The sequence below is a fragment of the Anas acuta genome, unplaced genomic scaffold, assembly GCF_963932015.1.
Source record: "Anas acuta unplaced genomic scaffold, bAnaAcu1.1 SCAFFOLD_239, whole genome shotgun sequence".
Taxonomy (NCBI): domain Eukaryota; kingdom Metazoa; phylum Chordata; class Aves; order Anseriformes; family Anatidae; genus Anas; species Anas acuta.
In genome coordinates this window covers 54637-70000 of record NW_027076025.1, presented here as the reverse complement: position 1 = coordinate 70000, position 15364 = coordinate 54637, and the positions used below count along the sequence as shown (strand labels likewise).

Genomic DNA, 15364 nt, shown 5'->3' with positions numbered 1-15364 from the left:
ATGTGGTCTTGAGTCTTTCAAAGAATGCCATGGATTAAGTCAACGTGTTCTGGTAGTCTACGGATCACTTTGGCTTAGGAAGACAAGCCTGGGCTTTTCAATTTGGTCATTCAGAGCAACTTCATTACCACTTTAGTCCCTTCACCCTTTCTCCTTGTGAATACCAAGCACCCCTTCAACACACAAACTTGATGCTACCCCTTCGTCTACCACCCCTCACACTTTTAACAGCTGGAACTGTTTACAAAGACTCAGCAGTCCTGAGAATTTAAACATAACAGGGATCTATCTTTCTTTACCTGCTGAAACAGAGGCGTTTTTTCTCTGGTCCGTCAGGCATTCCATCTTTTAATTCATCTCCAGAAACCAAGGATGCATCGTCATCACTGTCGAACGTATCATCTTGTAAAATAGGATTTAAATGGTCTGAAAGACAAAAGAGGTTTGTTAACTTTCCTGAATAGCCTTTGTCTCGTTCTCTTACATGAATACAGCTTCTAAATCAGTGCCAAAACCCTTTCTTCATTTGAGAGCACACACTGAAAGCTATTTCCTAGAGTTCATCCCACCACAGATCTAAGGAGATGGCACAAGGCCCTACAAAGCTGTACTAAGTCCCACTGATGTGTACGTATAAGGTACGCTACTCTTGGTGATTTTTTTCTCCCCCTTAGAATAAAGGAGATTACAAACAATTTCCGCAGTTGCTAAATAGCTAAAAAAAAAAACACAAACAAACAAACAAACAAACAAACAAAAAACAAGACCATTTCTTTCTGGAGGAGGTTCCCACAATGAAAGCACGGGGATTAAGGATGTGATGGCCACAGAATTCCATTCATCTAGTAAATATCAGCGCTAATTGATCTCACGTGCACATGTATAGTACGATCCACAAACATTTAAATTAGGAGACTGGTTAAAAATGATGATAGCTAAAACAGTATTTAGCTTAGACCAGTTATACTTGTATCCTGGTCCCGACATTCTTCAGAAAGGAATTAGAAACATTGACCTAGAAATGCTTCCCCTCCAAATATCTGAGTTTTGATTTTTTAAAGAAAAATAGGTGCCTTATACTTCAAACCTCAAGTCAACCTCTACAAATGCTAATTATCTTAGCTGCTGTCAGAAGCAGGATGCTTCAGTAGAGAACGCATCGTCCTTTACTGTGTATTGAGTCATTCAGGGCTTCCATTTGGCATTTCAGTTTCGAATCCAGAATAAAACCTATGCGTTATCTTCCAGACATGCCCAAAAGAAAGACATGCACATGCAAATAATAAAATTCTACCATCATTATGTCTGAAAGGTTTAAGTTGATTGCACAAACCACAAGTTTTTGCTTTAGCAGAATTATAAAGAAGTGGATGCTGTGGTTATACCTTGCTGTCGGTCCTCCTTTAGTGCAAGCTGTGCATGCGGGAAGATCTTCTGCACAACTTGTAAAATATTCGCTCCTGATCTTTTAAAAAGTGGCTTGAAAATGGGTGATAGTGCTTGTCCGGGTGAAGCCACGATCCTGTTTGATGCCGGAACAACCTTCTTCAGAGCCATGAAAAAGTCCTTTGCTTTTATTTTAATAGAATTAACGTCTAGTAGCAACTTCTCCCTACTTGCATAAATCTGAGGATAGCATCGACGTAGAGAGCACAGCGCAGCTTCAGTACATAAAGATTTGATATCTGCACCACAGTATCCTAACAAACAAAAATCAAACGTTACATCAGTCAAGGCCCAGGTTTACAACATGCAACATTTAAACAATTTGTAATGCCAAAACCAAACAGGTTAACAGGGAATTCAAAGTGCTACCGCTCTGCAGGGAAGTTTCATGTTGCTCACTGCCTGATACCCTGCGCTTATGCAGCTGAAGCAGACTCCTCATCAAAAACTATACTCTTGAGGAAGATGCCCCAGAACCATTTAACGTTTTCAGACAACAAAAAGAACGACAACAAAGAGTAAATAGATGAAAGCATCTAACTCTGATTGCTATGAAGGCGTGCCAGCTGCCTTGTTGACTAGTTGTGCAGCAAGGCACAAGAGCTTGGGTACTGCCTGGTACAAGCTAAGGTTCTTTACAACTTGCTCACAAGCAAGAATCCATTTTGGTTTCAGTCTTACCAATGCATTTCTCAGCTAGTTCATCAAGCAACATGTCCAGTGGCTTAGGGGTCCAGTCACGAGTATGAATCTTGAAAATTTCTTTTCTAGCCTGGAAGCAAAATCATTGCATTTTAGCTTGTCCCAAGTTTTCCTTAAAAATACCAACAAGAAACAAACAAACCAAAAAGAAAACAAACAAACAAACAAACAAACAAACACTCCTCCCTGAAAACCCCTCATCTATTAATACACTTTTCTTACTTGCTCAACTTTCAAGTATTTTACAGTTATTTAATATACACTCTGCATTTTCAACCAGGAAATTGAATATTTCTTATTTGTTATACTGAACTTTTTCTAGGAACCTACAATGAAAGAAAAGGCATTTATAGCTTCAATAACAAGTTTCCAAACTACGAGACCTAATGACCCAGAGGAAAATACTGTAATGAAAAATTTATCCAGAAACATTTCTTTGTTGTCCAAAAAACTTCTCTAAAACTTAGCAAGCTTTCATTGTGACAGTCTCATTACTTCATCACATTTGCTTTTCAGTCAGTAAATGCACAGAAAGCACTTCTGGCACAATGCTTCAAATTGCTACAATTACTATAAAGAAGAAAATAATTATGACTCAAACTACTACCACTGATCCGGGGCACAATCAAATGCAAACACGTCCCCTATTCATTCAGAAGTGAAGGATTGAGACCAAAAACACAACTTCATGATGAAAACGCCCAAGTGGACTAAATAATTAAGCAAACAGGTACAACTTTGGGAACAAAAGGTTTGATTATAGAACTAACTACTTGGTGGTATCATCCTGACCATATATATCCAGTACCAGATTTGCCCTCCATGGAACAACGCAGTGTCTCCACATATCACTCTTTTTTCAAGTTGTCAATTATTTTTTTTTCCTATAAAGTTGGACTTTGCCATGGTAGAACTAACGTTGAATTCAAGTTCTCACCTCTTTATTTGGCAAGTTGAAGAGGAACTCTCTGCCAAAGCGTCCTGGTCTTCGTAAAGCAGGATCTATAGAATCCAGTCTGTTGGTAGCTCCGATTACCACGATCTCCTCTCTGTTATCTGTGCCATCCATAAGCGTCAGAAGAGTTGAAACAATGGAACTAATAGAAAAATATAGTTTTTATTTACTGGTTCAGTAAATTTTGTTACATTCCACATGACTTTCTTGATGCCGGAACAACCTTCTTCCTAGTAGTCATTCAAAAGTGGGAAAAAAATAGTCTACCAAGTCGGGGTTTTTTTTTGGTTTGATAATACATCTGCAGACTGGTAAGTCATCAAGCACTTCAAGACTGTTTGAAATAATCTCTACATTAATGGAAAAGGAGTACTGCACACTTCTGCTCAGGAAGAAAATCACGGAAAATGTTCCGTGATGTTCCCTCTTGCTTTGGTAATGCTCTTTCTCAGTGTTTTTAGTCTTGTCCTTTCTACCTTGGACTCTCTCTGCAATAGCTGAGGAGGAAAGCTTTTTAGAGCTACATTCAGTGCCACACTTGAGAGAGGAAGTTTGCCGCAATTTCTCACCAGGCTCAGAAGTCTCTTTGCCGTACAAAACATTTTCATTAGAAATGAGGTCACGTTCTTTTGATCTTCTTGGTTTCTCCTTGTCTCCACCGTCATCACATTGGTACTGTGCGAGGTATTCATCCTTCCCAGTAGATTTCGGAGGGTCCGCGACACTGCACAAAATAAAATCACATTTCTCACTTCTGCTGAAGGACGTGAAGATTAAGAGTAAAACCTTCCAAAGGCAAACAAACAAACAAAAACCTCCAGACTACAGGAACACTCGCAAAGATATGCCATTTAGAAACCTCTCCTGCGATAAGGACACCTTCTCCAGCTCCCAGAGAAAGTGTTTTTTCCCCTCTTGCTTCTGAAGCCATTGCACTAAAAAAGCACACACATCTGTCTCCCTCCACATGCTGCTGCTCTGAATAAGAGCCAGAAGATTCAAAACCACCCTATTTGGTCTCCCCACATAGCCGAAAAAAACACCAGTTGAAACAGAGTTTTCTACCTCTCTCCCAAGAATTTACATTCACGTATCCTGTGACTGCAAAAATAGAAGGCGGGGCTCAGGAGGAACAGCCAGTGTTGGAAATGAAAAAAAGCAGCCTGTTTCTTCAGAGTCTTAAGCCTATTATTTTCCTAGTAAGGAAAACAAAACAAAACAAAACAAGAGGAGAGGAGAACAACAGCGGGAAATTTACCTATTCTCCAGGTGTTCAATTGCAAAGCCTCCGCTGGAGGATCAACAGCTGTGAATTGAGCGTGCTTAGGAGAAATCAGATCTACGTCTGAACCACAACTATTTCAGTAGTATCACTAACTTATGTTACTCTGAAGAAGCAGTCAGCACCCTTTCTATGTTAGGAAATAGCTGAACAGAGTCTGTTATTCACGTGAAGTAGTCAGGCAGGTTTCTTTAGGAAGGCTGGGTTTCACTAGAACATTACTAGCCTGTAAGCCTCATGGCATCACCTTCCATCTTGACTGCTAAACCTCCTTGCTCCCTACTATCTTCTTTGCCAAGATACAGCTGTCCACGTTTACTTTTCCTACTTGGCTGGACTGAATTTAAGAAGGGATCTTGCAACTCTTCCTCTTGTTTGCCACTTAATCATCACACCAAATGAAAACTATTTGCCTTTCACCTCTTTATTTCAGGCATTCTTTCCTAGTGGTCATTTAAAAACGGAAAGAAAAAGTCCATCCGCTTTTTTTTTTAATATCCAGCAGACTGTTAACTCACCAAGCACTTCAAGACTGTTGGAAATAATCTCTACATTAATAGAAAAGGAATTCCTCAAACACACTGCGGCCGCTTACCTTTAATACACTCGTTGGATGAGACGGAGCTGTATTTCTTGCTTTCGCCTGCACTGGAAGGCTTCCCTTCCTTGTAAGGTTGTTTACTGCTCTCACTTCTGCATTGCTCACATGAAGAGCCATCTGGAGGATGGGATTCTTCCTTCTTCTCCCGCGTTATCTTCTGGAAACGAGGATCTAAGTGTTCCAAGGAGCCTTTCACTTTCCTGCTGTTTCTCTTTTTTCTTCTTTTTCTTCTCCTTTTTCTTCTTGTTTTACGCTTGCGATTGGCATTGTCAAAGTGGAGCACACAGAAACACAAATCGTGAAGTCTGAAAGAAACATGCAAGTTTAAAAGAGAAAAAAAGATGTGGCACTTGTTGCCTATATGAAACTTTATTTATTTTACCACAGGTGATGATTTGCAGCATGTCAGCTATTTTGTGGTGCTTTGTGCACACGCAACTTACTTTAGATGTAGCAAACTTAAGCCCTCAGATTGGAGGACCATAGGTCCTGGTTTGTACACAGATCATTAACAATGGCTAGCTCTGGAATACGTGCAAGCAGAAAAAAACTTTTAACCTAATCCAGAATGGTGTACGGATGTGTTTCCAACTATGTGGTCCAAAGCTAGTGCTCTGACACAATTCAGCAATAGCTTTCCTATCTTCACTGATCAACCTAACAACATGATCCCCAGCCAGCTGATGCTATCTAAGTAACTTAGAAACTACCAGAAAAAAAAAAAAAAAAAAAAAAAAAAAAAGAAGAAGAAAAAAAGAGAAGAAAAAAAAAAGGAGAAAAAAAAAAAAAAAAGAAGGAATACATGAGAAGCACCCAGAAAAGAATTAGGATAAAAAATGCGGAGTATGCTGGAATCCTTGCTTACTTGGAATCCTTCTCTCCATGTTTATCCTTAGACTCTCTCCATGTTTATCCTTAGACTTCTTTTTCTTCTAGTACTTGTGATATTTTCGCATTTTTTTCACCACCTAAAAGCTCCTTTTCTATCTTTCTGTCTTTCCTTTCTATTTCACTTTCACTACCTTCTGCACGGGTAGATTTTCTTTTTCTGTTTCCTTCTGTTTCATTTTTCTGGCGACAGTTCTCCAAATGAGCTGACACAGGTGGAAGCGCATGTCTTTCACGAGAATGTCTTCCAGAATGTTGCTGAGATACCGAGCAACGATGCAAGTCTGCTCCGGGTGTGCTAAAGCGACGTCCATCTTCATCTCTCAAGAGGGAACCGTGAGGCCATCCACTTTTGTAATGATAATGCTTATGTGACCTGCCGTAGTAAGTTGCAGTCCATTTGTCAAAGGCTGCATCGCCGTGAGAGAACTTTCTCTCTCTACTGTCTCCTGTCGCATGAGGTGAATAGTAATCATTGTAATAGCTACATCTTTCCCACCTCCGTGCTTCATCTCGATAGTATCTTTCTCTGCTCCAACTTCTTTCCCCTTTGGATCGGTAATATCTATTGCTACCTTGTTCTGATCTTCCTCCGCTGCCAGATCTGTACTTTGAATATTTGACTGCTCTTCTGCCATTCTCAGGGCTGTTTCTTTCACCAGGGAAAGATCTGCACCTGCTTCCCTCCCAGTGCTCCTGCTTGTGACGCTTTTGCTCAACAACTTCCACGCTCTGAGAACACCTCCTCTTGCTGGAAGGACCTGCTTTTTGACTCTCCTTCTCTTCACTAGGAGCATGTTCCCTCTTGCTTTGGTAATGCTCTTTCTCAGTGTTTTTAGTCTTGTCCTTTCTACCTTGGCATCTCTCTGCAATAGCTGAGGAGGAAAGCTTATCAGAGCTACATTCAGTGTCACACTTGAGAGAGGAAGTTTGCCGCAATTTCTCACCAGGCTCAGAAGTCTCTTTGCCGTACAAAACATTTTCATTAGAAATGAGGTCACGTTCTTTTGATCTTCTTGGTTTCTCCTTGTCTCCACCGTCATCACATTGGTACTGTGTGAGGTATTCATCCTTCCCAGTAGATTTCGCAGGGTCCGTGACACTGCACAAAATAAAATCACATTTCTCACTTCTGCTGAAGGACGTGAAGATTAAGAGTAAAACCTTCCAAAGGCAAACAAACAAACAAAAACCTCCAGACTACAGGAACACTCGCAGAGATATGCCATTTAGAAACCTCTCCTGTGATTAGGACACCTTCTTCAGCTCCCTGAGAAAGTGCTTTCTCCCCTCTTGCTTCTGAAGCCATTGCACTAAAAAAGCAAATGCATCCGTCTCCTTCCACCTGCTGCTCTGAGAAAAAAGGCATAGGGGCGAGCGGGAAACAGCCAGTGTTTCTCCAGACAGTGGAGAAAAATGGAAAAACATTCTATGAAGGAACACAAGTTCTCCTTGAGGCACCAACCTGCATCAGAGTGATATGCTCAGTGCTGATCATTAGTTCTGTTCGTAACGCTGGACATACAGCATGGAATTGTACTAATTTAAATCCTTCCATTAAATACTATTAGTAGACAGATAAAACCGTAACGAACTTCCATAAGGTCTTGTCTTAATCAGACTGTGCTCATTTTACCTCGTTTCCTCTGACAAGCTGTTCAGCTGGCTGGCTGTGAGGGACTCCGTGATGACTTCTCGATTGACTGAAGGCATAGCTCCAGGCATCTGCAATCAAAACGCACAAGTCAGCAGACAAAACAATACTATTTGTAGTAGTACTGAGGACTAGTCTTGTCAGAATTTCTCCATTAAATGGTAAGCAAGACCGTTTTGAGTTGTATGCATTATCTACACTTCAAAGATAACCCCAACTCACCTCCCCAAATCTACTTTATGAAACTTAGGAATTTTTATCTCAGCTGAGCTTAAGTTGACAAGTTCTAATGTAAGCTCAGGTCTGCAAATTCTAATGGGATAATACCACAAAGTCTTACAATCACATTTGTGCTGTGTTTTCTCAGTATTTCACCTGAATTAGGAACACAATAAACACTCCCGAATACATCATAGGTGAGAAATTCTCGATGGAGCAAATCTATGTTTCAAGCAATCCATTTGTTTTAGAAAAGAACATCTCAGAAGGTTTAACAGGTTCAACTCGGCAAGTGGAATCATCAAGTTTCAGTGCGTTTTCTTTCGATTCATTACCTAACCTAATAGCACCATTTAGTGAATCGGTTTTTGGCAGCTCATGCTGGGATCTTCCTTCGTCAGCATTCTGACAGGAAGAACCGGAATGCTGCAATGTACGGACTACCTTTCCAACCAAAATTCCATTAGAGGACATTGCATTGCAATTCCTTTTAAATAAGCCCTTTGACTCCTCCTCAGATTTTCCTGAAGATTCTGCACCGTAAGGGACTGTGTTATCAGAGCTGAGTTTAGGATTTTCATTCACTGTTGGCTCCACAAAAATCTCATCAGAAACTTTTTTGCTTGTTTGCATTTGCTTCATTTGCATTACCGAATTTGTAATTGTGGATGAAGGAACAGCCTGGTAGAGATCTTCATCCTCCGCAGCACTGCTAAGACAGTCAGGCTGTGACACAGTCCGACGAGCAGGCAATTTATTGTGAATACTGGTGGTGATCTTCTGTTTTCTTGACAGATCAGTAATTGAAGGCCTGGTAATTGTCTGGTTTTGAACACAGGCCATCGGTGGTGCTGAAGATGGCCTTTTTAGGGTGACACCAGTGGTCTTTGCATCCTCTTTTATGGATCCATTTCCATTTAAACGGCTTGAATTCTGTATTTAAAAAGAAGAAATGGCAAGATGGATTAACGCAAACACTGCATTTAACATTTTGAAACACAAAACTCTCCTACTGAGTATTTCTACAAATGGTCTTAACACCTACAAAGAAAAACACACTGCCCTTTAAAGATAAATGCAAGTCCAATAAGCGTATTCAATTCCTGCTTTTGGTTTACAGCCGATTGGAATCAAATTAACATCATCTTTGAAAACCAGCCAAACAACTTAACATTACCTGCTGCTATTCCCAAATATATTTATTTTCCCCTTTAAACATACCCTGAAAAGCCTGAAGTAATTGTTCTGGTGCTCAGGAATAAGACACTTAGTTTTCCCTGTCTTAGCTAAAGTGACGACGATAGGAAAAACAAGTCCTCTTTTAAATGATTCGAGGATTAGTACACTCTGCTTAAATTGTCAAAGAGCGTAGCTCTCTGTGCTTTAGAAAGCTGTCTTGGAGGTATAAAGTAATGGAGTCGCATGGCTGCACAATTTAGCAGTAACCACTGTTTGAATGACTCTGGCTGTAGCATGAAGGCTGTGAAGAAAGCTGCAGCATGGGAAGGAAAACAAAACTAAGATGCTGAAAACCAAACAAAAAACCCCACACCAAACCCCAAACCCACTAGCAGTTTGGTGCCGTTACCTGCCCTCCCACTTCCCTGAATTACCTTAATCATATGAGGAAGAAGTCGTGGTCCCATAAATCCAGCCTGCTTACTATTAGCCCCCTGCTGACCAGGAGGGAATGAACAGGGATAAGATGGTGCTGGCAAGTAAAACGCACGTTCTCCAAGTGTCAAATCATAGCGCCTTCAGAAAAGAGCAGTGATCGTAGTTTAGTTTTTCTTTCAGCCTACTCTTGGATTAAATCCCATCCTATAATTTTAGAGGAACAGTTCATACGATATGGAAGCCTTCTCTACAGAAGGCTTCGCCAAGACTACAAACTGAAAAGGAGAGAACAGTCTTGCTACTAAGACTATCACTTTCAGAACAATAATTCATTCTTACACGACAGATGACCTTCATTTCTCTCCTTCTCTAAATTAGCCAGCTACAGGTAACACATAGATAGCAATTTACACAAGTGCTGCAGTTTCAGGCCAAGCAACAAAAGATAATAAATGACACAGAGAATTTCAGGTTAGACAGAACTGAATTAGACAAATAATAATCTTTCCCTGGGATAGCAAGAAAAACACTTGCAAAACAGAAAAATATCAATAACAGGAAAGTAAATCTCTTCTGAACACATGTTAAGATTTGTTATTACCTGATATAAAAAAGTATGTAAGCTTGCTGACCAAGAACTCTCTTAATGTCAGTACGGACTACTTTAGCATCATTCATCTGATACCAAAGTCCATTACCAGCCTGCAAATAAAGACAACCATTTCTTTAGGTGAATTGCACGTGTTCCAAATGAAATCACGGATAGGAACAAAATACACACGTGTCAAATAAAAATATAATGAAATCTTTTTCCCTAGAAACAGTAGCTGCTAGTCACGCTTTCACTGGTTTGCCAGCACAACCTTTACCCTGTTAGAAATGCTGTTGACTTCTACCTTTACATAGCATATATAGTGTCCTGAGTGACAGCTGACACCGTGATGTACCAGCACCGCGTATAAGGCATAGAGCAGTGGTTCTCCCATTGACTGTGACATGTAGGCTCTCAGGTCCAAATACTCCGGATATTTCACCTCCTAAAGAGAGACCAAGAAGATAGAAAAATTATCCCAGAGTACTTCGTGGACTAGCCAGAGAAAAACACTTCCAAAAAACACAGACTAGAATTTATTTCTAGAATATATTTCTAGAAGATATTTCTTGATTCACTACAAATAAGTCTTCCCATAAACAATGTTTAAGACTAGAAGTTGCAGAGAACTGTTCCCTGATGAATCAGCCTTCTCAGAGGAAAGCATATGCTTCTTGTCAAGCGGGAACTTTATTGATAGTAAGAGAAAGAATAAGCCATAGTCGTTAGTCTACAATTATTGTCTGAAAATATAAACAACTTTCAGCTTTGGGGGATGTCCCATTACACGATGATATAGTTGTATTACAGTGGTAAATATACCTTGTTGATCTTTCCACCTGTGAAATCTGCAAATCTTTTCAGTGATATTGTGAGAACCTTGGAAGAACGGTGTATGGTAAATCTCTTGGATGCAGGAACCATCTTTTTACACCTTAAAAACAAGCAGAGATAAGTGTTTGAAGGCATCTTCTTTTTTCGCCCCCAAAACAAACTCATTTTAATGTCTCACGCATGCCTGTGCTATTTGAATGACATTTACTTGCATAATAGGTTGGTCTTTTTTCTCTTCATAAACCCATGCACTGCGTGTCAGGTTTGTTAATACAGTGAAGAAGGTAAATTCTCCCAAAACCCCGGGCATAGCAGGAACAGGAATCTCTCACGAAAGGGTATTACCAGGTTGGATGGCAAGGTACCATTTCTTGGTCTACAAAAGTGGCTATTTGAACTCCAATCCTGGATACATTCTTTCAGCTTTCAAGAGAAATACAAATAATGAAAGTGGAACGAGAGAGCCTTGGTCCCCAGGACTAGAAATTGCAAATAATCTCCAACATAGGTCGTCTATCAACATCAAAAATACAACAGAAGCACATGGTCATTCTACAGGAGGGAGACATTTAACAGTAGGAAGTCTTCATGTACTGAGCTTGTCTGGAAAGACACTGAAACTGTCTGCCATCCTTTGAAACACAATAGTTCAGTTTGATACATTGCCCGCTCCAAGGTAGGACCTACAGTGTAAGCAGTGAAAATTAGCCACTAGCCCAGAGAACAACGGAAACTGGGCAGTTTACATCAAGAAAAGTACTGTCGAGAGCTAATAAATAGAAAGAACAAAAGTATCTCTTTTTGAATTCTGATGGCAAAATACGAGCCAGAGAATTGCAAACCCATAGGGAATGCCTCTGAACAAGACTTCCCCCCTCCAAAGAAACAAAAATCCAAGTGTTTTATAAACTTCCACAAAACTCGTAAGTAGATCCAAAGTTTAGAGGTAGTCCAACAGAGTCATGCAACATATAAAACTGACATCTAGGATTAAGACCTAATTCGTCAAAATCTTACTCGCTACATTTATAGCAATTCTCTCCACCCAGCTCTTCAGGTTTCACAAAGAGTTCCAGAGCTCTGGTAACAGATGAAACCGCCTAGAGGAGCGAGAAAGAAGAGCGTAAAGTCACCGTAAATTCAAAATTCCAGAGACGTACTAGTGGTTTATAAGAGAATCTTACTAACATACTCAAGTGATCTACTATGAGCACTGTGAAGAAGGAGGCAGAAAGAGCATGCTCAGCATTGACCTCACCTGGAAGTCATTTGACTTCGGAACAAATACTTTTCCAGTAGCCTAGACAGCATCTATAGTGTGCTTTGTCATCAATACTGGGGACAAATTCATCAGTCTAACAATTAGATGTACATTGGGGTAGAACAACAGAGAAGTATGACAGCATTATAATTTTTGCAGAAAGAGAATTCTTTCCCCTTAAACCCAATGCAAATGTGGAGACTATTTACATGGGTTCCACAGAAGGACAAAGTCCAATCCACTTCCTTAGCACCACCAAGCTCTTACGTTTTAACATTATATGTGGTTTGGTTTTTTAAGGTAAACAAGTTTAATTTAGAAAGTTATGCATGTACTTAAACATCATGAATTATATTTAGAAAACATCTTACCTTTATATCCAAAGTGATATCAAGAAATGCCTCATACGTATCCGAAACTGCTTTGCAATTCAAGCACTTCACTGGAAGCAAAATATAAATGCTTAACCTTATGTGAAGGAGACTAACTGTCCAAATTCAAGTTGTTGCCAGATACTACTTTAGACAAACTACAGACTGCTTTACTACCGACAAAAGACACAGATCAGTTCTAAGGACAGGAATATTTTTTAAAGTACCTCTCGATCTTAGAAATCCTCCAAATATTTGATGAATGATGGTGGTAGCTTGAGAAGATCTGTCCAATCTGGAAATAAATTATAATCAGACCTCAGAAGATTTAAGGCGCACAGTTAACTCTTCAAAGAGTTTTATGAAAACTAAGGATGATGTAGACTTTCGTTGCTGATTGTAAATAAGGCACTAAAAGGTGCTAGAGATCATTTTTGATAGTAAATAAAGGACTAGAAGGTGCTAGAGAATGTATGAAAGTGAACTTGTTTATGCTTACTCGGTGCTTCCATTCAAGCACGCTTCCTGCATAGCATCAACAGTATAGCGCAAGAACTCGTGTGCGTCTTCTTGACTGCCAAAACGGAAATGTTGTCCTATTCCTAAAGAAGAAGATGATAGTATTCACCTCATTTAAAAATGAAATCATTCTTCTATTTCTAAAATCTCTCTTCTTTCTAGTGTTAAAACCACTTATACACATCAAATAAGTATTTGAAGATTACAAGCTATCGAAAAGAAACACATCTGAAGCCACTTACGACTGAGATTACTGATAACATGCGTAGGCTCGATGGCATCAACAGTGCAACGCAGGGCCTGGTTAATGTGAGTCTCCATTGTGCACATCATGCAAAAATCTTGTTCACGACCTGAAGAGTGAAAGAAGAAAGCATCCCAGTCCAGCAAAATATCCAGAACTACAAACAAACATCTAAGTAAAATTTAAACTATAGATACGATATCCACTCTCCTTGCTACATTCTATTCTCCCAAGATGCCAATGTCCCAACAGTCTTGTAACATTTCATTTCACACAACTTTACAGAATAAAAATATCCACTAAGCCTGTATTCAAATGCATTTTGTGATGAGAAATCTAAAAGAGTACTGCAAAGTCACATTTGTAAAGGCTGACAGGAATGTGAACTCCACAGGCTGAAAAACGTATTACTCTCTAAAATTACTACTAAATGCATTACTGTCCAATGCACTTCATTATTCCCACGAAGCAATAAATGATCCTTTAATAAATACATAAATAAATAAATAAATAAATAAATTCATTAAACAAACAGTGCATTAATTGCACTCCATATGCTATTCGGAGCCCACTGCTAATACAGTGCTCAAAGCCAGCTTCTACAGGTAAAATCAGGCAAATAAGCTTGTCTCAGAATCACTGCTGTTCTTTCACCTTCAGAGCTGTCCAACAGATTCGAAATACTCTTAGAAAGTACTCACATGACTGGCCGTGCTCGAGAGAAAGCATGTAATTGGCAAGTGGGGGTGTGTAGGTCAAACACTGTAGAGTAGCATTAAGAAAACATGTGTTGCCAAGATTGTACAGGCCAACTCCAACACTTTGTGTTTCTCGCCAATCCATACAAATCTTCTCAGGTGGAAAAAGAATGCTCTGTGGCGGAGCAATTCCATCATTAACGACTGCAAGAAAGTTAAATTTAAAAAGAGATTTTGTTTGTTTGTTTCTAAGGAAGGTATTTAAAAAAATACTATTCTGCAGGAGCACCTAGAGGAGCTAGCTACAATCGCAGCCAGAAAAACTTATTGCAGACAGCTTTAATACCGCCAAATTCAAATTGGCTGGTCAACACAATGTTTTGGGGAAAAAAAAAAAAACAAAACAGCTTTCGTCAACCATTTTAATTTTTCTAAGGCAAGGCTAACTGCCATTCTGTTTGTAGTACCTAATGCCAAGTTCCTCTCCATCTATAATCTTTAACCTGATTAACTCAACTACTGTTTTTTTCCTTATTATAACTTAAACCACAAGCTTAGACTTGAAATTATACGGAAAAAAGGTAAAAACTAGTAACTAGGAATGACGGTACCCCTACAGATACCAGATCTTTTCCTGAGCAATGTTATCATTCAAAAAACGTGTGAAAAATGGAAGCTGTGAATAGCAACAATCAAACACTTTTCTTTGCAAAACGGAAAAGACATGGATAAATCTGTGCATTACAAAAAGCTCCCCATATTTCTCTGTTGACTGTAAATATATCAAAATTAATTTCTGTAACATCAGTCACTTCAGTTGCCTTAGGGGATTCGCTTTTGAAGTCTTTGTTCACACTAGTCCCCTTCTCTATCAGTGCAACAAGTAAGAACTGCATTTTCTACTTTTGCTTTGAAGAAAATGGAGTCAGGATAAAGCTCACACTTACTTAGATCTCTTGGGGCAAAAGCCTTAGATTTTTCAGATGATCTACAGTAAATAGCACCTCCACGTCCTTGGGCCACAGAGACTTGGCTTGAATCTTCTGCAGGCGGTATCTGGCCCCAGTTTGCGGTGCGTGACATCAGTATTTTAGTACTTGGTTTCTTGGATTTGCCAGACCGCCTTGAAGAGGGCTTTTTAGACTTTGAAGATTTGGGCTTCTTAACTACAGTCATCGTTGACATCTGCGACAGAGACAGAAGTTCTGGTTGACGTAAGAATATCAAGAAGCATTCCAAGAAGAAAAGAGTAGCAGAAGTCCTGTCACTTAATCTCAAAGAAACAGCCTTAAGAACTAAATCGCTGGTATGAATGATTTAAAAAGAATCCCCAAACTAAACACACAAAGTGAAAATTTCCATCTAAACTCTATCGGTATTACTTTTAGCTTCTGCAGAACTAGTGGCTGATGCCATTTCTTTCACTTCCGTAGGATTTTAATCCATTCCAACTCTGGAGTCTTTTTAATATAAAAATGTAG

At 39.5% G+C, this 15364-nt stretch overlaps 2 protein-coding genes across 2 annotated transcripts; both read right to left on the bottom strand.

Annotated features, from left to right (window-relative positions):
• Positions 1–3453: 3453 nt before the first annotated feature.
• LOC137848873 (ubiquitin carboxyl-terminal hydrolase 17-like protein 6) lies at positions 3454–15059 on the bottom strand. The gene is made up of 15 exons (XM_068668371.1): positions 14831–15059; positions 13887–14087; positions 13184–13294; positions 12922–13024; positions 12650–12717; positions 12423–12493; positions 11808–11890; positions 10779–10890; positions 10261–10401; positions 9966–10066; positions 9361–9502; positions 8399–8680; positions 7511–7599; positions 3580–3827; positions 3454–3485 (listed from the first exon to the last, which is right to left on the bottom strand). Exons 1-15 carry the CDS (start codon positions 15057–15059, stop codon positions 3454–3456), a joined length of 2013 nt encoding a protein of 670 aa, XP_068524472.1.
• LOC137848871 (ubiquitin carboxyl-terminal hydrolase 42-like) lies at positions 5902–7372 on the bottom strand. The gene is made up of 3 exons (XM_068668368.1): positions 7340–7372; positions 6822–7038; positions 5902–6749 (listed from the first exon to the last, which is right to left on the bottom strand). The coding sequence occupies exons 1-3, from the start codon at positions 7370–7372 to the stop codon at positions 5902–5904; spliced, it is 1098 nt and encodes a 365-aa protein (XP_068524469.1).
• Positions 15060–15364: the final 305 nt, after the last annotated feature.

Coding starts and splice junctions, on each gene's coding strand:
- LOC137848873 (XM_068668371.1), bottom strand. CDS start 15,059: ATGACTGTAGTTAAGAAGCCCAAATCTTCAAAGTCTAAAAAGCCCTCT. Junction 13,025..13,183: donor TGTTATCAGTAATCTCAGTC/GTAAGTGGCTTC, acceptor CTTCTTCTTTAG/GAATAGGACAACATTTCCGT. Junction 9,503..9,965: donor TACATACTTTTTTATATCAG/GTAATAACAAAT, acceptor TCTTTTCTGAAG/GCGCTATGATTTGACACTTG.
- LOC137848871 (XM_068668368.1), bottom strand. CDS start 7,372: ATGATCAGCACTGAGCATATCACTCTGATGCAG. Junction 7,039..7,339: donor AGCATATCACTCTGATGCAG/GTTGGTGCCTCA, acceptor TGCCTTTGGAAG/GTTTTACTCTTAATCTTCAC. Junction 6,750..6,821: donor CAAAGAGACTTCTGAGCCTG/GTGAGAAATTGC, acceptor TTTCCTCCTCAG/CTATTGCAGAGAGATGCCAA.